Raw genomic sequence first — 26,387 nt, 5'->3', positions numbered from 1 at the left:
AATCCATGGACAGAAGAACCTGGCAGGCTACAGTGCATGGGATTGCAAAGAGTTGCACCTGAGTGTAAGAGTAACACTTTCACTCTTTCACTTATCTGGAAGAGAAACAGTCTTCTCTTGTATTCCTGACAGGAAGCAGTGGTGTAAATTGAAACAAGGTGTTCACTGAACTTAGGCCCTTAACCTCCCATAGGGACAGGGAACAACAGGGAGGGTTATCTCCCTGAACCTTTGCACTTCACAGCGATGACTCTCAGGTCCTTGAGGCAATGTTTCATCTCAAATTCAGGAGAAAGGATTGTAACTGTAAGATATCTAACTGCTCTAAGAGTGAGTACTGGGGAATATCTGTCTGCTACCAAGTTTTAGATGCAACAAACAGCAAATCCTATTGTTAGCATTGAGCTTTTTCAAGGATACAATTAAAGGTGTGGGGGGGGTAAGTCGGGATGGGGTTGTCTCTAATAGATAGACTTAAGCTACTAAAAGCCATGCTTGAGTTTAGTCAAGTCTTTTAGTGCAGAGATTTTTGAAGGAGTAGTTATGAGCCTGGAGTTCTGCAAGACTCAAGGAATCACATGATTAGAGCCTTTCCCCTTCAGCAGAGGGAAGATTCTACATCAGCCATGACCTTAGCCACAAGAGGAGAGGTTCATCACAAGTAATCATGGCATATGTGTTAGGGCTCACTCCACACACATCCTTAGAAGAGTGGAAAACAATCAACCTGAGCCATTGTGCCAGCATCATCTGTGTAAAGGGGAGTGCCCTGGGTGTCCTGTGGGTTAGGGTGGGGAGGATCTCACAATCCCACCTACCATATAGGGTCCTAAGGTCAAGACCTCATGCTGACTGACTCACCCAGTTTGGCTTGTGGGCAGGGGCCAGGTCTTCACCGAGTGTTTGTGAGGAGAGTCTATGGGATGAAGTCATGGGGTTTTGGAAAAATAAGGAAAAATGGTCAAGGAAACCAAGAATCGTCTCCAAATCTCCTTGTCAGGGCCACAAAGGCAAGATGAGTCCTCAAAAGAAATTCCTTTTCCAAGGAGAGAGAGGAGAGCCCTAGGGGCCAGAAGAGACTGAGCTCCCAGTTCTTACTGCCCTCCCCCCACCCCCACTTTGCTACCGGTGTAACACCGAGAGAACCCTTAGAAACCGAGCCACCCATGCAGAAGCAGGTAGCTAAAATCAGGAGGCCTGGGTCCCAGTTACTTGGATCTACAAATCCAGGGAACTCTGAGGGCCTGCTGCATGCCAGGCCCTGTGCCTCCTGCTTCATATTTTCTTCCTTCTTGTGTTCTGATCAGGACTCTGATATGCAGAACTGCCAGGTCCTGGCCCTCTCTGAGGCTGCTGAGGCTGAATGAAATATAGGAGCTTGTCAGGAGTCATTCAGATGCTACACGGAGATGCAGACACTGGGACTGAGCTCTACTGAAGGAACATGATACCACCATAAACAGTTTTTGATAAACTCCCGCTGCCATATTATGGGATTTTTCTGAAGGAAGATCAAAGCTGCAAAACGAACTGAAAGTAGCTGCATGACAGTCCAGCCCGTTCCAGGGAGGGCATACCAGGGACAGAAATGGAAAGCATAAAGGACACAGGAAGCGGAGCTTAGTGGGCACTGAAATAATAGTAGCGGGAAAAGTCATGCTGCTTCTTTTGGAAAAATGTGGACAATGTGGATTGATGTTCCCTGTTATCAGAGACAGAATTGGAACTCTGGAAGTCTCAGACCAGCTTACTTAGCAAGGGAGAGGGAGTGAAGACAGGGTATCAGGCAGAACTTTCTGGAATTTTCTCTCTCCTAACAGCAAGTTCTTCTGGAGTCTCTGTGACCTGAGAGAAGAAATCCATCTCCTGCATGAGCTGAAGAGAAATCTGCACAAGAGTTGTGAACAGTTTGGATGATGGAAGTGTAAGACAAAAAATAGACACACACTGAAATAAACCTTCAAGAAAACCTGAAAATACATGTGAATATTTGGTCAACCTATTAGTATATATTTTCTAGTGTTTCACTCAACAAATTTTGCTAATTACAAAATATTAAACACTCTAAATGTGTATTTAGAAGATAAAGTCATTCTGCATCTTCCATCTATATGAATCCATCACCGTGACTCTTAGATATCCAGTATTTACTAGGTTGGTGCAAACTTTCCAAATGCATTTGTCCTTAGCTAATGTGCTTACCTACCTAAAATATTTTAAAGTGTTTAGGATGATTGTATATTATTTTTAAGAGTTACTATCATGTAAAATTTTCTTCAAGGTGGCTTTCTCACTTATTATGTCTCCTAATTTTCATTTTTTAAGCTAATGTGATTTGGCATCTATCTAGAGGTTTATTGAGGAAGCGTTTTCCTTTTTACGTGTATTATTTGTTGAACTCTTGCCTACTTTGTCACTTATATGTCATGGTATATTTAGTCATTCAGCCATGTCGACCTCTTTTGGACCCCATGGGCAGTAAGTAGCCCTGCCAGGCTCTGTCGTCCATGGATTTCCCAGGCAATACTGGAGTGGGTTGCCATTTCCTTCTCCAGGGGCTCTTCCCAGTGGAAGGACGGAAGGATCTAACCCAGGTCTTCTGCATGGCAGGCTGATTCTTTACCCCTTAGTCATCAGCTCCCTACTAGGGAAGCCTCCTCCCCTTACCAGGGAAGCGGGGGCCGCAGAGGAGGCGGGGAAAGCGCGACTAGGCCAATAGCAGGGCGGGGACCACCTTCGCATTGGCGCCACATGCACCGCGGGGACTGCAAGATCTTCCCCATGCTGGACATCCCAGGGGAGCAGGCCCAGAGACTGCTTGAAGCACGTGGAAGCTGCCGAGGAGGGGCCGACCGCGGAGGCCGCAACCAGGGCCTCTATGTAAGCTGTCTTCCTATCTTCCTTCTCATGGGCAGCGTTCCCAGGCATCTGCCACAAAGGCAGGTGCCCCCATGTCTGCACTTAGGGGGATGGAGGGCCTGGAGGGCCTGAGAGGACACCCCCAGCAGAGCAACACTGGGGGAGCAGGGTGCGCAGGCCTTTGATCAGCAAGACACACTCTGATCCACTGCTAAGAGTCCTGCCAGTTTGGTTTTGACTTCAGCCCCCCTCCCATCCCAAGAGAGACCAGCCCCTGGCCAGGCACATTCACCCAGGAGGATGCCCAGGAGGGAAACAGCGGACCTGATGGTCTGGAAAGTTCCAGATGGGGCACCAGGCAGGGACCAGCAGGGGCATCCTGACACCGCACAGGCTCTGGGGGTGTGGGGGGCGGAGGGGTTTCCCTCCTCCCTCCAGGACGAGGGTCCCAAGCAGGGGAACAAGCGGCTGCGGGCAAGACAACCGCTGCCGGTAGCCCCCTCCCGCCTGCCTACGCCTGGGTGACCGTGGCGCCAGGGGGCGCCACAGCCCCTTGGAGCGGCGGAATCTGGGGAAGAAGAGACCAGTCTCCTGACTAGCCGCGGGCCCGACCCCAAGGCGGACAGGCGACCTCCCCAGGAGCCTTTAAACCTCCGCCCCAGGACAGGCTAGGTAACAGCGAGGCAGACAAAGCAGGGGCGGAGCGCCCCACAGCCGCCACCCCACCTTGGACCACCACTCTCCACCTACAGACCGACCGGGGCACGCAGGCTTCCGCGCTTTGGGCCCCTGACTAGGGATCACTGGGCGCCGGGCGCCCGCCGGCCGACGACAACCCCGGGTCCCCTGGAAAGCAGGCAGAAACCCCGCGCTCCCCGATCGCCCCTTGTCTTTCCCAAACCCCGGGACCCTCCCCGCACCCGCGTCTCAGGCACCCTCCCAGCCACAGGCGAGGAGGGGGAGAAATTGCCTAACCGACGGAGGGGAGGCCCGAGGCGCAGAAGGCTGGGAAAAACGCTGGGCTGCAGGCCTGCAAGCCACCCCCGCAGGGGAGCAGCCTCAGTCACTCCTGGTAGCCCTGAGGCTCTGCCCCAGACACAGGGGAGGCTATGCGCTGGTCGGGCACTTCCGGGCTGGGGGTGGGGTGGAGGTGTTGTAACTGGCCACAGTGACGAAGGAGCGTTGGAGATGAGGGGCTGGGCCCCACGGAACCCTCGAACATAACCTCGAGCGACGTGGCAGGGAGGTCGGGCAGGAGAGACACGCCAGAGAAGACTTCCCGGGACGCGAAGGCGGGGCTCGCCTTGGCCCTCCAGACAGGGTTCAGGGTGTTCCCGGTGTAGGCAGGAGAGGAAGACGTGTGGGGAGAAGGCGAGGAGCTGCCTTCCCACCCAATCGCTTCACGCCACCCCTTCTCACTGTCGTCCCTTTCAGAAGACTAAGGCCCGACTGCCAGCCGCCCAGGCCCCAGGTCCTTGCAAAGGCGTGGACCGGCCTCAGGCGACCTCCCTGCCCCCTTCCCGTCCCGCCTGGGGGCAGGCTGGAGAGCTGCCTGGAGAGGCCTGCACGCTCTCAGAACCGCGTTAATGATCCTCCTGCAGGTTCACCTCTGTACATAGGCAAGATCCACCGTCTTAATGCTCAGTCAGGCCTTTGGGCAGACCCTGGCGGGGCCCATCCCAGTGCCTCACTAAACCATCCATCCAATCAGGAGTAGCAAGGGGGCAGTAGCAACCAGTTCTCCACTGATTAGCAAAGTTCTTCTTTGGTCAGGCATCTTAGCATAAAGTCTATAATATTTACTTTTAACACATTTCCTTCTTTTGCTAGTACAGAAATTGTGTAAATTTATTCATTGATTTTTGCCAAGAGAACGCAATGGTCATAGCAAACACCCTCTTCCGACAACACAAGAGAAGACTCTACACATGGACATCACCAGATGGTCAACACCGAAATCAGATTGATTATATACTTTGCAGCCAAAATGGAGATGCTCTATACAGTCAGCAAAAAGAAGACCAGGAGGGGACTGTGGCTCAGATCATGAACACCTTACTGCCAAACTCAGACTTAAATTGAAGAAAGTAGGGAAAACCACTAGACCATTCAGGTATGACCTAAATCAAATCCCTTATGATTCTACAGTGGAAGTGAGAAATAGATTTAAGGGACTAGATCTGATAGACAGTGCCTGATGAACTACGGACGGAGGTTCATAACATTGTACAGGAGACAGGGATGAAGACCATCCCCATGGAAAAGAAATGCAAAACAGCAAAATGGCTGTCTAAGTAGGCATTACCAATAACTGTGAAAAGAAGAGAAGCAAAAAGTTAAGGAGAAAAGGAAGGATATTCCCATTTTAACGCAGAGTTCCAAAGAATAGCAAGGAGAGATAAGAAAGCCTTCCTCGCCGATCAATGCAAAGAGATAGAGGAAAACAACAGAATGGGAAAGACGAGAGATGTCTTCAAGAAAATTAGAGATACCAAGGGAACATTTCATGCAAAGATGGGCTTGATAGAGGATAGAAGTGGTATGGACCTAACAGAAGCAGAAGATATTAATAAAAGGTGATGAGAATTCACAGAAGAACTGTACAAAAAAGATCTTTACGACCCAGATAATCACGATGGTGTGATCACTCACCTAGAGCCGGACATCCTGGAATGTGAAGTCAACTGGGCCTTAGGAAGCATCACTATGAACAAAGCTAGTGGAGGTGATGGAATTCCAGTTGAACTATTTCAAATCCTGAAAGATGATGCTGTGCAAGTGCTGCACTCAATAAGGCAGCAAATTTGGAAAACTCAGCAGTGGCCACAGGACTGGAAAAGGGCAGTTTTCTTTGTGATCCCAAAGAAAGACAATGCCAAAGAATGCTAATACTACTGCACGATTGCACTCATCTCAAACGCTAGTAAAGTAATGCTCAAAATTCTCCAAGCCAGGCTTCGGCAATACGTGAGCTGTGAACTTACAGATGTTCATGCTGGTTTTAGAAAAGGCAGAGGAACCAGAGATCAAATGGCCAACATCCTCTGGATCATCAAAAAAGCAAGAGAGTTCCAGAAAAACATCTATTTCTGCTTTATTGACTATACCAAAGCCTTTGACTGTGTGGATCACAATAAACTGTGGAAAATTCTCAAAGAGATGGGAATTCCAGACCACCTGACCTGCCTCTTGAGAAACCTGTATGCAGGTCAGGATGCAACAGTTAGAACTGGCCATGGAACAACCGACTGGTTCCAAATAAGAAATGTTGTACATCAACGCTGTATATTGTCACACTGCTTATTTAACTTATATGCAGAGTACATCATGAGAAACGCTGGACTATAAGAAGCACAAGCTGGAATCAAGATTGCCGGGAAAATATCAAGAACCTCAGATATGCAGATGACACCACCCTTATGGCAGAAAGTGAAGAAGAAATAAAAAGCCTCTTGATGAAAGTGAAAGAGGAGAGTGAAAATATTGGCTTAGAGCTCAACATTCAGAAAACTAAGATCATGGCACCTGGTCCCATCACTTCATGGCAAATAGATGGGGAAACTGTGGAAACAGTGTCAGACTTTATTTTGGGGGGGCTCCAAAATGACTGCAGATGGTGATTGCAGCCATGAAATTAAAAGACCGTTGCTCTTTGGAAGGAAAGTTATGACCAACCTAGACAGCATATTGAAAAGCAGAGACATTACTTTGCCAACAAAGGTCCGTCTAGTCAAGGCTATGGTTTTTGCAGTAGTCATGTATGGATATGAGAGTTGGACGGTGAAGAAAGCTGAGCGCCGAAGAATTGATGCTCTTGAACTGTGGTGTTGGAGAAGACTCTTGAGAGTCCCTGGGACTGCAAGGACATCTAACCAGTCCATCCTAAAGGAGATCAGCCCTGGGTGTTCATTGGAAGGACTGATGTTGAAGCTAAAACTCCAATACTTTGGCCACCTGATGTGAAGAGTTGACTCCTTGGAAAAGACTGTGATGCTGGGAAGGATTGGGGGCAGGAAGAGAAGGGGACGACAGAGGATGAGATGGCTGGATAGCATCACCGACTCGACGGACATGAGTTTGGGTAAACTCCGGGAGTTGGTGAGGGACAGGAAGCCCTGGCATGCTGCGATTCATGGGGTCGCTAAGAGTTGGACATGACTGAGCGACTGAACTGAAGTGAACTGATTCATTGATTATTTGGGGGTGGGTGCGTGGGTACCATGCAGCTTGCACTGCAGGATCTTAGTTCCTCAACCAGAGATTGAACCCAGCCTAAGGAAGTGAAAACACTGAGTCCTAACCACTGGAGCACCAGGGGAGTTCTCAGTGATGTTTTAAATGCAAAAATTATACAACTTGTGAATAACTGAATGCTTATTTGGCTTAAAGAAGACACCATAGAAAATGCCTCCCACTTAATTCTCTTTGTGGGATTTCCCTGGCGGTTCAGTGGTTGGTTAGGACGCTGCACTTCCAGTGCCGCAGGTCTTGAGGTGGATTCCTGGTTGGGGAGCTAAGATCCCACATGTTGCAGCATTCGTCCAATAAATAAATAAATTAAAAACACTAGTTTCTTAATTTTTTTCTTGTTAAATTCCTTCTCCCCTCAGAGGTCACACCTTTCCAGTGCTTCTGCCTGGACCTTACACACTACCATTTCTGACAGCTCTATATCCAGGTCTACAGCAGGATTTTATCTTCCTCATCTTCCTCAGCACCAAGTAGGTGGGTTGTGTACATTGGAGGCATGGTATAGATATCCTCAAAGAAATTAAAAACTAGCTATATGACTGAAAAAGCTTTCAACTATGCTACAAATATATGTACAAAAATTAAAGTGAAGTTAAGATCTTTTCTATCCATCCAAAAAGTCTCCGATAAAGAATGGTGAATTGTTTTAGAAAATATCAAGGACATGTCTTAGGAGCAAATTTTCAGCATATAAATGAAAAAGGGTGTTAGATTCCCAAAAACCTACAGGAAGGAAACAAATTGATAAAAAGTACTCAGCTGCAAACATGTAGTATCGTTCAAGAAAAATGGAAGGATGATTCTGAGTACAGAACCTTCGATGTGAAGTATAGACCCTCAGGCACGAAGGCCAGAATCTCCAGAAACAGAAGATGATTTCCAGGCCTTGTAGCCTGGTGGAGTTTACCTAGCTGGATTTCAAGATTGCTTGGAGTCAATAACTCTTTTCTTCATTTTCTCCCATTTGGAGTGGGAATGTCTGTAACTATTATCTTATACCTATCCCACTACTGTATTTTGGGAAGGGGTAACTTTTTTACTAGTTCACAGACCCACTGATGGAGAAAATTTTTGCCACAGGGAGAATCATACCCAGTTTCTCACATATCTGGTTAAATGATTTACAGGTGAGATTCTGGACTTGATAGGTAATATGTTGAGACTTTGGGGAATATTGGGATGAGATGAATATGTTTTGCATGATGGATGGATTTGAGTCCTTGCAGGGGTCAGAAGACAGACTGTTGTCTGCTGAACAATGGCCTCTAAGGATATCCATGCCCTAGTGCCTGAAATCTGTGAACGATACCTGATTTGGCAAAACGGACTTTGCAGATGTGATTAAGTTAAGGATCTTGAGATGGGGAGACTATCTCAAAAGCGAAAAGTAAAAGTGTTACTCACTCAGTCGCGTCCGACTCTTCGTGACCCCATGGAGTATAGCCCACCAGGCTCCTCTGCCCATGGAATTCTCCAGGCAAGAATACTGGAGTGGGTAGCCAATCCTTTCTTCAGGGGATCTCCCTGACCCAGGGGTCAAACCCAGGTCTCCTGCATTGTAGGTAGATTCTTTACCGTCTGAGCCACCAGGAGACTAGCTTGGTGAGCCCTCAATGTACTAGTGTGTCCTTATAAAGAGGAAAGGAGAAGGAGATTTGATACAGAAGAAGGAGGGCAGTGTTACGACTGAAGCAAGATACTATGTTGTTGGCTTGGATGACGGATGAATGGGTCACAAGGCAAGGACTATAAGAATGCAGCTCTAGATGTAAAAAATGCAACTTAAGAAATTCTCCCCTAGAGAAAGCCTGCCAAAGGGACAGTGGCCTTGCCAAGAAACTTTGGTTTGTACCCAGTAAAGCCGGTTTTGTACTTGATCTCTGGGGCTAGAAGAGAATAAATGTGTGTTATTTTAAGTCACCAGGTTCATGGTAATTTGTTACAGCCACTGTAAGAAAATAACCCAGGAACCTTCCAAGATAATCTAGTCCAGTGGCTTCAAACAATCCTCAGAAGAACTTCGTTCAGCCCCCAGAAATGTGCAAAGATGTCCCCTTAACTCACTCAACCAGAGAAGAAAACCAAAAAGCAAAACAGGTTCTAATGCCCGTTAGAGCTGCTTGTGCCACACTGTTCCGTGCAGGTGTGCTCAGTTCTGTCCACCTCTTTGTGACCCCGTGGACTATAGCCCACCAGGCTCCTCTATCCATGGAATTTCCTAGGCAAGAATACTGCACTAGAACTAGGAATATAGACTGGAAATAAACAATGGAGGAATACATAAAACCATATATGTAGAAAGCTTAAAAGAGTGCCTGGCCTGTATGTGATCATAATATTATTAGGTGTACTTGCATTTGCAGAGAAAATCTCTGGACGGATACACAAAATGGTAAAAATGGCCATTTCTTCTAGGTTGAATGAATCACACGCATGCTACAGAAACTGGCTTTTTACCGTATTTAATCTTGTGCACATACTGCCAATCCAGGCGGATCACTGGTAAAGTATCCGCCTGTGAATACAGGTCCCATCCTACAGCTGAACCAACCTTTTTGTCACGTTTTGAGCCTGAGAACACTTCATTTTTCTTGAGAGAAATGACGTGAGTATTCAAGGGTCAGACAGACACCGTGTTTCTGTGTTTTGTTTATCTTCTCTGGTTAAGTGAGTTAAGGGAACATCTTTGCACGTTTCTGGGCTTCTCCTTTAGCTTGAGTTGAAGAAGAGCGGATACACATACACACATACTCCCCTTTGGAGTTGTTTGAAATGGACAGGAGAAAAAAGAAATTCACTTGTGGGGTATTATAACTGGATGGGAGGAAAATGTCCTCACCATTTCAGGGTGTGTATATATGAATATATTTTCCCCTTAAATGGTGAGCAGCATTCAATGGAGCCATCTTTCCCTGTTTAAGATTAAGATTTCTATCTCCTTCATGTGGAGATATAAAACTAGCTCAGAATCTCAAAGAAATCAATTATACCAAATTTCAGTTGTAAACTATAAGGCAAAATTTCATTTCAGTCTAATGTCTATATCCACCAACTCTCCTGCCACCAACAGTCATTTCCACAGGGATCCATTCAGAGTACATTTTTATATAAAGCAAATCCAAAGTGAAGATTTTTCTTAAAATATATCAATATTGGCAAATCAGATTAGAAAAATCCAGCTAGACAAAATTCACAGCCTGATTATTAAATGCACATTAACCAGCCATTGTCTCTTTCCTGAAACTAAGTCACGAGACTAGAACCCTTGAATGATTCATTCCCCGGCTTCCCTCTGTGCCTTGCTCAGCCACTCAGTCATGCCTGACTCTTTGCGACCCCGTTGACTATAGCCCACCAGCCTCCTTCCTCTGTGTGCCTTATATTTAGCCAATAAAGATATCACTCTATTCACCTAGATATAGCAAACACCTGGGATCCATCTTCTAGAAAAATTACCCTGGGAGTAATGGAACTCAGATCCCATCTGTTATTATTCTTGGATTAAGTAAATTATACTCAGCTCTTCCCATCCCCTGAAATGATGAGGACATTTTTTTGCCCCATGCAGTTATAATATCCCACAAGTGAATTTTTATTTTCTCCTGTCCATTTCAAACAAGTCCAAAGGTGAGCTAATTTCCCCCCTGCTTTCCTAGAGTGCTGGTGGTCTGTTGTAGTTGGCCTGTAAATGATAGGGTCACTTCAGTTCAGTTCAGTCACTCAGCCCTATCCGACTCTTTGGGACCCCATGGATCGCAGCACGCCACGCCTCCCTGTCCATCACCAACTCCCGGAGTTTACTCAAACTCATGGCCGTGAGTTGATGATGCCATCCAACCACTGCATCCTCTGTCATCCCCTTCTCCTTCTTCCTTCAGTCTTTCCCAGGATCAGGGTCACTTCAAAGGAGTCAGTTCTTTGCATCAGGTGACCAAAGTATTGAAGTTTCAGCGTCAACATCAGCCCTTCCAATGAATATTCAGGACTGATCTCCTTTAGGATTGACTGGTTGGAACTCCTCGCATTCCAAGGGACTCTCAAGAGTCCTCTCTAACACCACAGTTCTAAAGCATCAATTCTTTGGCACTCAGCTTTCTTTATAATCCAACTCTCACTTCCATACATGACTACTGGAAAAACCACAGCTTTGACTAGACGGACCTTTGTTGGCAAAGTAATATCTCTGCTTTCTAATATGCTGTCTAAGTTGGTCAGAACTTTTCTTCCAAGGAGCAAGTGTCTTTTAATTTCATGGCTACAGCCACCATCTGCAGTGATTTGGGAGCCCAAAAAAATAAAGTCTGTCACTGTTTCCACTGTTTCCCCATCTATTTCCCATGAAGTGATGGGACCAGATGCCATGATCTTAGTTTTCTGAATGTTGAGTTTTAAGCCAACTTTTTTTAACTCTCTTCTTTCACTTTCATCAAGAGGATCTTTAGATCTTCTTCGCTTTCTGCCATAAGTGAGGTGTCAACTGCATATCTGAGGTTATTGATATTCCTCCTGGCAATCTTGATTCCAGTTTGTGCTTCATCCATTCCAGCATTTCCCATGATGTATTCTGCATATAAGTTAAATAAGCAGGGTGACAGTATACAGCCTTGACATACTCCTTTCCCGATTGGGAACCAGTCAGTTGTTCCATGTCTGGTTCTAACTCTTGCTTCTTGACCTGCATACAGATTTCTCAGGAGACAGGTCAAGTGGTCAGATATTCCCATCTCTTTCAAAATTTTCCACAGTTTGTTGTGATCCACACAGTCAAAGGTCAAATGATAGGGTGACTCTCTACAATTGAAGAAAACAAGCCCAGATCTTTGTGAATCTAGGACATCTGTCATTTGTGATGCCAAATGAATTGACAATCACAATCTGGGAGTTAGAGGCTTAGACTGCAAGCGGGAAGAAACATGGTGGCTGTCCCACTCTTGAATACCCAGGTCATTTATCTCAAGAAGAAAGAAGTGTTCTAAGCCTAGAAATGTGACAATAGAAGATTTAGCTACAGAATGGAACCAGAGATGAACTTGAAACAAGTGTCTGTGACCTAATGGAACCAGAGATGAACTTGAAACAAGTGTCTGTGACCTAAGTGCTTGCATTTGCAATTGGTTTGAGAGAGTCTAAAACTTACCCCCAGGATCACTAAAGAGAGAAAGAGAGAGAGAGAGCGCCCATTGAGGCTGAGAAATATCCTCAAATGAATGCTTGTGGGCAGACAATATTGACTTTAACCCAGTCCTCACTTTTGCATACTGCTTCATGTCCTCCACACCAGAACAGGATGTGGCGGCTCTTACTATTACTGCAGTTTGAAAATTATAGGGAAAATGTGATACTGGAATTAGGGTTCTATGTCTTCCCCTGATCTGTAACTCAGCGTATTCCCAACCTCTAGAAGCCCTTATACTTCCAGAACTCATACTTTGGAAAAATTCCAGAGAAAGTTTTCACAGCCCTCAAGGAAATGATTTTCCATTGGAGGAAACAATGCTAGCAGCCGATGCCCTGATGCCTGCTCAAGCCAGGCAGGACGATGATGAGCCAGTGAAAGAGAACTGCGAGCTCATGGGTTCTCAGACAGTAGGGGATAAGGGCATGAAACCCGGATTCAGTCGCAACACAGAAGGAACCAAGGTTTTCTTGCAGCACAGAAGTTTATTATGAAGGGGGCTGGGCCAGTTTGTATTTACATGCTGGAATCCTGCAGCCCTGAGTCCAGGCCATAGTGAGGAAGATGTTACTCGGCTCGCCACAGGTGATGTCATCCCAGGAACATGCTGAGCCCTCTCTCCTGGGTCCCTGTTGCCAGACTGGAGTCTGGCACTGTCAGATAGACTCCACTTCTGTTTCTTGGGCCTGAGCGGGAGGGATGATATCTTTAAGGATTTCATCATAATAGGGGCTAAATACCTGCTGATTGTGACGCATCAGATTGAAAAACTTCCAACCCAGTTTTGTCAACTCCCCCTTGATGAGAATAATGCCAACAGGGAAGTCTAGCAGAGACTCCTGCATCCTGTGAACCAAACAGCCTTTGAGAAACAAGTGGGTCTGCTGATCTGTGTGCAAGAAAAAAGTTAAAAGGGAAAGATCAAAGAGGTTTCAGAAGAAATTCACAATGCCCTTGCCCTCTCTGTTCTCCGACGTTTAAATTAACACATTTTCACTGACCTACCCACTCATTTAGGTAAACCATGTTAATGAATTTTTTTCTTTTCTTTTGGAAGAAGGAATGCTATAAAGCTCCTAAAAGCAATGCATTATTGAAAGATGTCCAGCCAGTAAGTCTCTGGCTGTTTATAATGTTATGGGGTGCTAAGTGAGCTCCCGATGCATGTGGCCTAACAAGAGGATCCTAGACATTGTACATGAAATTCTAAGGACACACATTGCAGCCAGTGTACCAACACTGGGTCCTACAACCGTATCAGACTATGTCAAGATTCAAAAATTAGAAGCAAGGTGGTCGAGTTCACTGCTCCCATTCTTGCAGGGAATATATCCTTCGGCCTAAATTAGCATCAGTTCCTTAGAGGGAAGTAGTGACCGTCATGGTAACTTAAAGCATGGGATATAGAAAGGGTTTCCCATCACAGGTCTTGGGTTATAGTTAGAGAATGACCAGGAATCACTCAGCACTAGCACCTGCAAGTTACGCATCCTAGCTGACCTTAAAACCTTCAAACTGAAAGAGATCTATTTCAGTTCTGCACATCATACATAAAGAAACTAAAGCCAAAAGACTTTCCCAACGATCATTCCATTTTCGAATGGCTTCACAATTGACTTCCAGGCTTGAATCCACCTTCTTACCTTCCACATTCTTGCCACCCCTTCCCAGCCCCACCACCATAGGAGGACTCTTACCAATGATGCTACGAACATGGTTCTCTTTCTTGGCGATGTTCTGAAGTTGGCCTCTAAGAGAGGCTTTCTTTTCACTACTCAGGGCAGTTAGGCCCATGTCTTTGAGGCGTTCATGTATTTTCTGAGACACTTGTTCACTCACAGTCACCATAGCCTCTTCAGGCCTAGATAATGAAGGACAGAAAGCAGAGTGACCTTGGCATAGGGGCAAAGCCCAGAGAGTCCAACACCAGAAGCCAGGTCCACTTACAAAAGAATTCCAGCTCTCCACCACTAACAGGGGACTCAGCATTTCAAATCATTTCATTGTTACCCTCAAGATGTCAATTATTTCACGCATATTAATTCGTACATATCAACTAATTCATACTATTCTCCACTTCAAATGAAACAAATTGGACAAGGGTTCAGTTCCATTCTTGGATCTACTCAGTATTCTTTGGCCCCATAAACTTTATTCAAATTCTGTTTTAAGATTTCTTAGGCATTTTCCATAGTTGTCTTCCCTGCTTCAGCAATTAACTTGTAAATATATTGAGGTCTGAACTTCCAGTTCTTCTTTTTACTTCAGCTGAGGTGCCCTGCTTGAAGCAAATTATGGATACATATTGACCAAGGGATCAACTTCTGGATATACAAACACAAATCCAGTGTCACTTATTTAAGTATATAATGACTCACTTTTAGCACACACAGTACTGAATCTTTCATAGCAAACTAGTTACCACACTCACCTCCTTGGAAATAGGTTTTGTTTCCATCACAAGCCTTAAAACAGTTTATCAAAAGGCACCAATGACCTTTGAAGATGATGCCCAAGGTCTTTTGCGTGGTTTATGATGAAGAATAAGGCAGTAATACATTAACTGCCTAAGTTCCAAAACCAACATACTAGTTTCCACTCTCAGAAAGATCTAGGAAATTTGTTGTTGCTCATGTTGTTTAGTCTCTAAGTCATGTCTGACTCTTTTGCAACCCCGTGGACTGCAGCCTGCCAGGCTCATCTATCCATGGAATTCTCCAAGCAAGAACACTGGAGTGGGTTGCCATTTCTTACTCCAGGGGATCTTCCTGACCCAAGGTTCAAATCTGGGTCTCCTGCATTGGCAGACAGATTCTTTACCACTGAGTCACCGGGGAAGCCTCTATGAAGTTTACCTGGAGTTAAATTCCCCCATCAGGGCCTTGGTTATGTGTTTCAGTTTATTCACAAATTCAGTCGAACTGAATAAAGCGCTACCAGAGAAACTTCTGGCCACTAGCAAGACTGAGGCCAGAATGGCCAACTGCTTCAACTGGGACTCCATGTCCCGCAGCTGGATTCTATCCATTAGCAGAGTCTGGTGAGGCAGGGAAAAGCAAGCTGTCAGAAGAGTGTTTTAGTTAAGGTATCGAATACAAAACAAAAAGGCAATATTCTAACCTATGTTCCTACCTCAGGAAACTCGTTACTGTCAAGATCCCAGAGAAGAAGGTTCAGGTAACCCTGGAACAGCACCATTGTGGAACTGGGAAGTTGTGGGTTGTCCACTGCCCAATTTGGAGATGAGCGGGCCATGCTGGAGGAGCTGGGAGAGTCAGGAGAACTTGAAGGTGGTGTAGTGAGGTCTAGAGCTGTTTTGGTTAACCATTTTGTGGTGCAATCAAGGAGATCTATGACATAGAAGGGAATATGTAAATATCTTCAAACACCAAGGCTTGAAAAGTAAGGCTTGAGGATATATTCTTCCTCAATAAATAAGTGATTTTGTACATTTTTTCTCTTGGAGAAATGTTCCTTCTTCCTACCCCAGGCCCTAGCCCCCTGTCCAACAGGGAGAAACTATTTATCAAAAAATAAAAAAAGAAAGTATCCTATCAGTGCAAGAAATCAGACCGAAAGTCAAATCTCCCCCTCTCCTGTCCTTAAATTTTGAACATACTGGGTTGCTTGTTGAGGAGTTCCTGGAATTTAGCTCATTCATACCAGATAGAATGTTCCTTCAGGTAGGGTGGGAGGCTCTGTATAGGATAGTTTACCATGTCCATTTTCATCAGGCCCAGAACATGGAAGATGCCCCTGTCAATGGAGGAAAAATCACATGCTTACACTCTAAAAGGTAATCTAGTGGGGTGAGGTGGAACTCAAGCTAAGAGTCCTAAAATCGCAGTGTCTTAGAGTTAAAAATGGCCTTAAAAACCGCAGTCCTACTTCAATTTACAAATACACACATTGCAGCCAGGGACCCAAGGCCACAGTGTGAGTTGTTATCAGAGCTAGGAACAGATGCATCTTCTGACCTTTTAGTTACCAGTCTAGCGCTCTTTCCACTGTAGGTACTCCATCTCAGAAAAATGACTAAAATTCTAACTCTCTGTGGGTAGTTGGGATGATGGCGGTTGAATTTGCAACTCATTCGGCTTATGACTTTACCTCTGGGTCTTGGTTGTTCTATCTGTGAAACAGGGATCATCCTCATTCCTGTTCCCCCACGAGGTTTGAGTTAGGATACATAAGAAATTATCTGCAAAAGTGCTGCTTGAAATCTCCCAGAGAAACAGATACTGTACTCTGGTGTCTAGACAAGAATGTTGGAGTGGGTTGCCGTTTCCTTCTCCACGGGATCATCCCGACCCAGGCAGTGAACCCTCTTCTCTTGCATCTCCTACATTGGCAGGGGGATTCTTTACCACTAGTGTCACCTGGGAAGCCAGTATCTGAACAGCATCATTTCTTAGAAAGGGTCCAAATGATCTGAAGATCATCAAAAGGCTTCTGAGAAGCCATCCTTTGAAAATAAAAGCCAATAATCCAGAGAGGAACAATAGAGGTATTACTCCGTTCTTCAGTATAGAAGAACTAGGCAAGCCAGGGGCTATAACCCAGTATCTGGCCCAGAGTTTTCTGGTACAGTGTCTACGACAGGATACTACATCTAGTGTTCAGGAACAGTACATCTAGTTTCTCACCTCAGTAACTGCACAGGATCTGTTATGCTTTTTAGTTTTCGCACTGCTTCATCTCGGACTGGTGCACACAGCAGGGTCATCAAATTAAGAATGTAGTTGGAGAGATGAGGGACATCCAGGGCCCCATGCTCTGCTTCCTGCTTGAGGAGATCTATGTCCAGAGCTTCTTCAATCTCATCTCTTAGGCTGTTCTGGCGTGGTAATAGCAGTGATAGCAATATCTGCCCAGAAAAGACAATCAATGGAGCCAGATTATTTGGAACCCCAAGCACTCTTTGATGAACAATCTCCTTAAGGCAAAGGCATGCCAGCCTATGTCTACTGGGGCTCCAGAAACCAGGTTTCCCAATTGCATATTCAGAATATGATTTCTCTCTGTTTAGGAGCCAGTTATAATTTAAGGCTTCATTGGGATTAGTAGTAACAGTAGTGCTGTACTATTTTCTGGGCAGAATGAGATAAAGATAGGAAGAAAAATAACTGTGACAAAAACAAATGCAAAGAAAAGCAAACATTATCCTAAATGGTGAAAAACTGAAAGCATTTCCCCTAACGTCAGGAACAAGACAAAGGTGCCCACTCTCACCCCTACTCCTCAACATAGTTTTGGAAGTTTTGGCCACAGCAATCAGAGCAGAAAAAGAAATAAATGGAATCCAGCTTTGGAACAGAAGAAGTAAAACCCTCACTATTTGCAGATGACATGATCCTCTACATAGAAAACCCTAAAGACTCCACCAGAAAATTACTAGAACTAATCAATGAATATAGTAAAGTTGCAGGATATGAAATCAACACACAGAAATGCCTTGCATTCCTATACACTAACAATGAGAAAACAGAAAGAGAAATTAAGGAAACAATTCCATTCACCGTGGCAATGAAAAGAATAACATACTTAGGAATACATCTTCCTAAAGAAACAAAAGACTTAAATATAGAAAACTATAAACCACTGATGAAAGAAATCAAAGAGGACACAAATAGATGGAGAAATATACCGTGTTCATGGATCAGAAGAATCAATATAGTGCAAAAATGAGTATACTACCCAGAGCAATCTATAGATTCAATGCAATCCCTATCAAGCTACCAACAGTATTTTTCAGAGAACTAGAACAAATAATTTCACAATTTGTATGGAAATACAAAAAACCTCGAATAGCCAAAGCAATCTTGAGAAAGAAGAATGGAACTGGAGGCATCAACCTACCTGACTTCAGGCTCTACTACAAAGCCACAGTCATCAAGACAGTATGGTACTGGCACAAGGGCAGAAATATAGATCAGTGGAAGAAAATAGAAAGCCCTGAGATTAATCCATGCACCTATGGACACCATATCTTTGACAAAGGAAGCAAGCATATACAATGGAGAAAAGACAAACTCTTTAACAAGTGGTACTGGGAAAACTGGTCAACCAGTTGGAAAAGAATGAAACTAGAACACTTTCTAACACCATACACAAAAATAAACTCAAAATGGATTAAAGATCTAAACGTAAGACCAGAACTATAAAACTCCTAGAGGAAAACATAGGCAAAACACTCTCCGACATAAACCACAGCAGGATCCTCTATGACCCTCCTCCCAGAATATTGGAAATAAAAGCAGAAATAAACAAACGGGACCTTATTAAAATTAAAGCTTTTGCACAACAAAGGAAACCATAAGCAAAGTGAAAGGACAGCCTTCAGAATGGGAGAAAATAATAGCAAAGGAAACTACTGCTGCAGAAACTACTGTATGAGCCAAAGCAGCGTGTCCACATAAGCACTGTTGACTTCAGTCTCATGCAGGTCTAAATGATTAAAACAAATCTGCTGAGTTGCAGTTCTTAATTTGGGGAGAAAAACCGTGTCTATTGATTACTATGAGCCATACGCTTTAAAAGGATAACTCATTTCAGAGAGGTAACTCTATAGATTGGTGCTGATACAGAAGGTTATGATGAGGACAAGGAATTCCAGAGGTATGAAAACATTCTCTTGACCAAGAGGTCATGGATATTGTAGGTGGCCAACCAAGAATGGTATACAGACAGCAGACTGGTTCCAGACTCTGTGTTCTGGTCACACACTAGGTTCACACTGAAAAGTAACAGTGGGATAAACTTTACTAATTGACAAAATCTGGCAAATCAGCCTCAGTTACTGAAAAGATGAGATCATGACAGATCTCTTTGGAATGCCACATAAGTCATTTCTAGTACTACTGCTAATTAGACCCAGTCACAGCTGAATCTATTTCATGGCCTCTAAGTTTTGTGTATAGTAGAAAGCTATCTCTCTCTCTATATATATGTGTGTGTGTGTGTGTGCGTGCGCACGCGCGTGTGTGTGTGTCTCTCTGTGTGTGTGCGCAGTACATGAATAGCTTCATGTTAGCTGAAAACATTTTCTTCTTTTAAATAAACCCAGAAAAGAAGCTATCAGAACATTTAATCACCATACTCCATGTGCCTGAATTACAACAGTTACAAATGAGTGGAATCTGAATTGATTAGATCTTACAGTTCATATTCTGTCTGTGTCTCCCCAGAATGGAGAGAAAAAGAGTAGGAACATATCTTGTAGGGTTGAGCTTGTTGTTAAACTGAACATCCAGAAACACCTATTTTGCTGGTTTGTGTGGGAAACTGCAGGATCATCAGTATGTCCAAAATTAGTTTGACCTAATCTTTCTGGTTTGCTGGCTTTGGTAAACAATGCTATCCATTAAGGGGGATGTTTTGCTAGGTTTCTGCAATATGGCATGGCTATATATATGAGCTGAAGAAAATGCAGCAGATCTAATTTTCCATTGTGGCTAAAGATGAGGAATTTAGAAAAGACAAGAGACTCTGTTTGTGGTTCTAGGCTTACTGAAAAATGTCCTAAGTTTTGGAGTGAAGAACAGTAAGTGAAGACATTTACTTGTGCAAGTGACTGTGTCTCATCTAACTGTGGAGAATTACTTATGGGACACACAAAATTAAGAGCCACAAATGAGGCTTATCTTTATTTAAAATAGAAATTACTCTAAAATTTTAAGACAGAGTTAGGAAACATCTATATATAGTCATAGAATGGAATCTGACATCAAGGCCAAATATAGTTCTTTTAATTAGCATGTGATTATAGTTTCTTTTAATTAGTATACTTCTTTTAATAGGCACAACAATTTTACCTAGCCCAACTATGCTCTCCTGAGGGTGACTGGGCTCAACTTTTTACATCAAAAGACAAATTCTGGCCTTCTCCTTATCCCTCTTCAAGTCAGATTTTGCTTCTGTCAGACCTGATACTCCAATCAGTCACTCTTTCTCTGAGAGGATTACCAGGTTTTTCTCAGGACCTTCTAAAAACTTTGAGCTGCATCAGTGGACCCCGGTCAGCAGTTAAAGATCTGTATCTCTGGGGGCCAGTTTAGACATTATCAAGCACTGTATTTAGGCAAGCAGCTTGATGAGCTTGCCCGTGATTTGGTAGGATTTCATGAGAACAAATTTCTCTTCTGTTATTTTTTTGCTTTGAGCTGGCCATTTTGGAAGTTGGTGCCAGTGGCTTTAGGAGAAGGAGTGGCTTCATCTCACATGGAAAAGTGGGAAATGATAGCAACAGAACACTTGTGATGCTGTTACCCTGAAGGTAAATACTGAAATCCTGGGTCTAACACAAATATGTACAAGTGAGCTAGATACCCTATGTGAATGTACTTTCAGAAAGCAAAGCTGACTTACCTAGCAACAGTACAGTGATATTACTAGCATCAGATGAAACTGTGTTATTTCTGCGGAAATTGTATTCAAAACCTGTTTTTGTTTGTATCTTTGTGAAATTCATTTACATAAATAGATGTAACTCTATTGTCGGTATTAACCAATGGGAAAGAAGAGAAGCAGTTCCAGGTAGTACTCTATGACATAAAGCAGAGTATGCTTACCCTCCAGTCCCTGGTGGCTCAGTGATAAAGAATCTGCCTGCAAGGCCTGAGACCTGGGATCAATCCCTGGGTCGGGAAGATTCGCTGAATGAGGGCATGGCAACCTACTCCAGTAATCTTGCCTGGAGAATCCCAAGGACTGAGCAGCCTGGCAGGCTACATCCTATAGGGTCGCAAAGAGTCAGACACGACTGAGGTGACTGAGCATCAGTCATCACAATGTAGTATTCAACAGCTCTGGGGTGAATGTAATAGGTTGAATAATAGGCTCATCCTGTGAGGAGTACCACAGCACAGAAATAAAAAATTACCTTCACAATGAAAACTTCTGCCCAGTAAAGGATGGAGAGAAATGAGACCACAGGGATTCTGTGTATGGTGTTGATTTATGAGCTCTGTCTTTTCTCCTGATATGACTCTTCAGTGTAGTGTGGACCCCTTCCATGTGAAACACATTGTGCATAAACTTGTAATTCATAGACTTGCGTAGTACCAGACTAGAATGAACATTTTCATGGATTGCCTCTTTTATATCCACTCAAATATTTTCCATTCAATACATAATTGTGGAGTGTGATGTCAGGAAGTTGGCAGGAATCTGCAAGTACACATTTTGGCAAATAACCATGGAGACTTTTTTTTTTCCTAGGAGCCCCAGTGTCCCGTGGTAAAGGCTCAGCACCCTGATGTATTTATTAAAAAAATCCAAGAATAGACACATTGAAGACACTAAGAACAGGGTCATTTAACCAATATCAATCTTCCACCAAGACTATACATATCAATGCCTAGAGAGATGCACTAGACTGGTAATACTTCCCACAAGGGAAGGTGAGAGTGTGGTGAACACCTAAATGATTCAGTGGTGCTAGAGGCTGCCCAAGAATTGCACTTCTTTCTTGCCTAAATACAGAACCCAGAAGGAATAGCAGGGCTAAATAATCTTGGGATAGCAAGGAGCTGGACATCACCAGATGGTCAATACCGAAATCAGATTGATCATATTCTTTGCAGTCAAAAATGGAGAATCTCTATACAGTCAGCAAAAACAAGACTGGGAGCTGACTGTGGCTCAGATAATCAAGTCCTTATTGCAAAATTCAGACTTAAGTTGAAGAAAGTTGGGAAAACCGCTAGGCCATTCAGATATGACCTAAATCAAATCCCTTAGGATTATTCAGTGGATGTGACAAATAGCTTCAAGGGATTAGACCTGATAGAGAGAGTGCCTGAAGAACTATGGATGGAGGTTCCTAACACTGCACAGGAGGCAATGATCAAAATTATCACCAAGAAAGAGAAATGCAGAAAGGCAAAATGGTTGTCTGAGGATGCCTTAGAAATAGCTGAGAAAAGAAGGGAAGTGAAAGGCAAGGAGAAAAGGAAAGATGTACCCATCTGAATGCAGAATTTCAAAGAATAGCAAGGACAGAAAATAAAGCCTTCTTCACGAACAATGCAAAGAAATAGAGGAAAACAATAGAAAGGGATAGAGTCGAGATGTCTTCAAGAAAATTAGAGATACCAAGGGAATATTTCATGCAAAGATGGGCACAATAAAGGACAGAAAGTGTATATGCCTAACAGAAACAGAAGATATTAAGAAGTGTAAGTAAGTCAGTGTTAGTCGCTCAATCATGCCCAACTCTTTGCAACCACATGGACTGCAGCCCACCAGGCTCCTGTGTCCATGAGATTTTCCAGGCAAGGATCCTAGAATGGGTTGCCATTTCCTTCTCCAGGGCATCTTCCCGACCCAGGGATCAAACCTGGGTCTCCTGCACTGCAGGCAGCTTCTTTACCAACTGAGCTACAAGGGAAGCAAAAATGCACACAAAACCTCAGCACAGGCCACAGGACAGGGAAAGGTCAGTTTTCATTGCAATCCCAAAGAAGGGAAATGCCAAAGAATATTCAAACTACCCCACAATTGCACTCATTTCACCTGCTAGCAAAGTAAGCCTCAAAATCCTTCAAGCTAGGCTTCAATAGTATGTGAACTGAAAACTTCCAAATGTACAAGCTGGATTCAGAAAGGACAGAGAAACCAGAGATCAAATTGAGAGCATCTGTTGGATCATAGAAAAAGCAAGAGAATTCCAGAAAAACACCTACTTCTCCTTCATTGCCTATACTAAATCCACTGAGTGTGTGAATCACAACAACCTGTGGAAAATTCTTAAAGAGATGAACATACCAGACCACCTTACCTGCCTCCTGAGAAACCTGTATGCAGGTCAAGAAGCAACAGTTAGGACCAGGCATGGAACAATGGACTGGTTCCAAATTGGGAAAGGAGTACCTCAAGACTATATATTGTCACCCTGCTTATTTAATTATATGCAGAGTACATCATGCAAAATGCCAGGGTGGATGAAACTAAAACTGGAATCAAGATTGACTGAAGAAGTATCAGTAACCTCAGATATGCAGATGACACCACCTTAATGGCAGAAAGCGAAGAGGAACTAAAGAGCCCCTTGATGAAGAGGAAGAAAGAGAGTGAAAGTGTTGGCTTAAAAGTCAGTATTCAGAAAACCAAGATCATGGCCTCTGACCCCACCACTTGATGGCAAATAGGTGGGGAAACAATGGAAAGAGTATGAGATCTTATTTGCTTTGGCTTCAAAATCACTGCAGACGGCAGACGGTGACTGCAGCCATGAAATTAAAAGATGCTTTCTCCTTGGAAAACAGCTATGACAAACTTAGACATCATATTCAAAAGCAGAGACATCACTTTGCGGATAAATGTCCATATAGTCAAAGCTATAGTTTTGCCAGTAGTCATGTATGGATGTGAGAGGTGGAGCATAAAAAGGCTGAGCACTGAAGAATTACTGTTTTTGAACTGTGGTGCTGCAGAATATTCTTGAGAGTCCCTTGGACAGCACGATGATCAAACCATTCAGTGCTAAAGGAAATCAACCCTGAACATTCATTGGAAGGATTGATGCTGACCCTGAAGCTCCAGCACCCTTGCTGCTTTATGCAAAGAGCCAAGTCACTGAAACAGACCCTGATGCTGTGAAAGATTTAGGGCAGGAGGAGAAGGGGGCCACAGAGGATGAGATGGTTTGATGACATCGACTCAGTAGACATGAGTTTGAGCAAACTTCAGTGGATAGCGAAGGACAGGGAAGCCTGGCATGGTGCAGTCCATGTTTCGCAAAGCACTGGACACGACTGACCAACTGAACAACAGCAAACAACGAGTTGGGGAAAGAATGACAGCCAATTGGACACCAATTCAACAAATCTCTGCTGTTCCTACTAACTGCCTCACGGACTGCCCCTCACAAACTTCACAGGACCCATCACCCAGGGAAGCCCCAATTGGCCTACAAGCATCCTCAGCACTCCTTGTGTCCTTCCTCTTCAAAATTGGCATTCCATAGACACCCCTGCTGAAGGTGCAATCAAACCTCTACAGAACATGCACAGGCATAGAAAGAGAACTGGGACCACTTTGCTTGATGGGGTGAACAGTTGTACCTTAATCACTTCTGGGGACCAAGATAGGGATAATAAATAAGAGGCTATCATCACATGTGCTAGCTTTGTGCAATTGACAGACGGTGTATATCATCCTAACACTTCATTCACAAGATGAACAAGAGGGGTTGATCAGATGAATACATAGAGGAAGGCTAAGAGACCCCCCAGTATACCTAGCTTGGCTGACTGGTGCACGTGCTTATCTCCTGAAGAAAGTTCCTAAAGACTGGTGGAGGAGAGTGATTCCTCAAATGTGAAGACACCAACGTGAGATTTCCAGCAATGGGAAAAATCTAGGAAGCCCAACACCGCACTAATGAACAAGTTAATATCCCACTAATTGACCCCATAGAAACGCAGGTCCATGAAGTGCCTGACAAACAATTCAGAATGATTGCTTTAAAGATGCTCAGACAGTTACAAGACAATGCAATGAGATCAGGAAAGCAATAATTGAACAGAATGGAAAGTCAACAAGAAGATAGAAAACATGAAAAGGAGCCCAAAAAGATATTCTGGAGCTGAAGAATACAATGGTTGAGAGTAGAAATATTCTAGAGACCTTGAACAGCAGACTGTGTCAAGCAGAAGAAAGAATTTATGAACTCAAAAATAGATAATTTCAAGTTATCTAATCAGACATGAAAAAAATGAAAAAGAGTGGCGGAAATCTATGAGACTTTTTGAACCCCATTACATGGACCCATAATGGGGGACCCTAGGTAAGGAGACAAAAGAGAAGGAGGAGGAGGAGACAGAAGGAGGAGGAAAGACAGAAAAGGGAAAATTTTATTTGTGGAAATAATGGCTGAAAACTACTCAATTTATGGAACAACATCGACATCCGAATTCATAAAACTCCCAATTTCCTGAACAATATCATCTCAGAGTAGGTTATATGAAGACACATTTTAATAAAAACCTCAAAAGTCAAAGACAGGAAAAGAATTGGTTTTTTTTCTAACTGTTTTGATATTTTACTTATTTTTAGTTCTTACAATATAGAATTTCATTTCAACTTTTTTAAGGTCAGTTTTTCTTGGAGTATATTTGCTTTAAAATATTGTGTTAGTTTGGTATCCAGGAACGTTAGTCAGCTATACATCAACATATATCCCCTCGTTTTTGGTTTTCCTGCCTATTTAGGTCACCACAGAGCACTGAGTAAAGTTTCCTGTGCTATACAGTAGGTTTTCATTAGTTACCTACTTTATACCTAGTAGGGTGTGTGTGTCAATCCCAGTCCCCCAATGCATCCCACACCCTACCCCACCCTCAGTATCCATGAGTCCATTCTCTATGTCTGTCTTTATTTCTGCTTTACAGATAAGTTCATCGGTGTCTTTTTTCTAGATTCCACAATTGTTACTGTATGATGTTTCTTTATCTCACTTTGAATTCCTTCCCTCTGTATACAGTATCTACGTCATTCCTTTCAGTGTCTGAGGAACATTCCGTTGTATATATTTGTATATATGTACCACGGTTTCTTTGTGCATTCTTCTGTGATGGAGATTTACGTTGATTCTATGTCCAGGGTATTGTAAATAGTGCTGCAATGAACACTGGGGCCATGTGTCTTTTTCAATTATGGTTTTCTCTGGGTGTATGCCCAAGAGGGAGATTGCTGGGTGATATGATAATTCTATGCTTAGCTTTTTTTTTTATTACTTTTTTATTTTTTTAATTTTTATTTTTTTAAATAAATTGATTTATTTTGTTGGGGGCAAATTACTTTCCAATATTGTAGTGGTTTTTGCCATACATATGCTTAGCTTTTTTAAGGAACCTCCATACTGTTCTCCATAGTGGCAGTATCAATTTACATTACCACCGATACTGTAAGATGGTTCCCTTTAAAGGAGAGAATTTTTAAGTTTGTGAGAGAAATGCGACTTGTCACATAAAAGGCAACCCCATAAGGCTATCAGGAAATTTCTGAAAAGAAACATTGCAGTCCTGGAGAGAGTGGGATGATATATTCAAAGTGCTGAAAGAAAACAAGTGACAACAAAGAATACTCTATTCAGAAA

At 43.5% G+C, this 26,387-nt stretch overlaps 2 protein-coding genes across 2 annotated transcripts in view; both read right to left on the bottom strand.

Moving 5' to 3' along the window:
* Nucleotides 1–8,730, bottom strand: part of LOC145536868 (melanoma antigen preferentially expressed in tumors-like) — a 74,767-nt gene extending 66,037 nt beyond the window's left edge. The window contains exon 1 of the mRNA XM_081567042.1: nt 8,515–8,730. The gene's annotated coding sequence lies outside the window, so the exon portion shown is untranslated. The remainder of the gene's footprint in view (nt 1–8,514) is intronic.
* Nucleotides 8,731–12,942: 4,212 nt separating this feature from the next.
* On the bottom strand, nt 12,943–17,149 carry LOC145536871 (T-complex protein 11-like X-linked protein 2). The gene is given in 6 exon segments (XM_081567046.1): nt 12,943–13,175; nt 13,984–14,147; nt 15,142–15,323; nt 15,419–15,636; nt 15,906–16,042; nt 16,933–17,149. Coding segments are annotated over 6 exon segments (1,014 nt in total). The 5' UTR covers nt 17,013–17,149.
* Nucleotides 17,150–26,387: the final 9,238 nt, after the last annotated feature.

The sequence above is a fragment of the Giraffa tippelskirchi genome, chromosome X (assembly GCF_054371585.1).
Source record: "Giraffa tippelskirchi isolate mGirTip1 chromosome X, T2T-mGirTip1v1.2.pri, whole genome shotgun sequence".
Classification (NCBI taxonomy): domain Eukaryota; kingdom Metazoa; phylum Chordata; class Mammalia; order Artiodactyla; family Giraffidae; genus Giraffa; species Giraffa tippelskirchi.
This window is presented reverse-complemented; position numbering and strand designations above follow the sequence as displayed.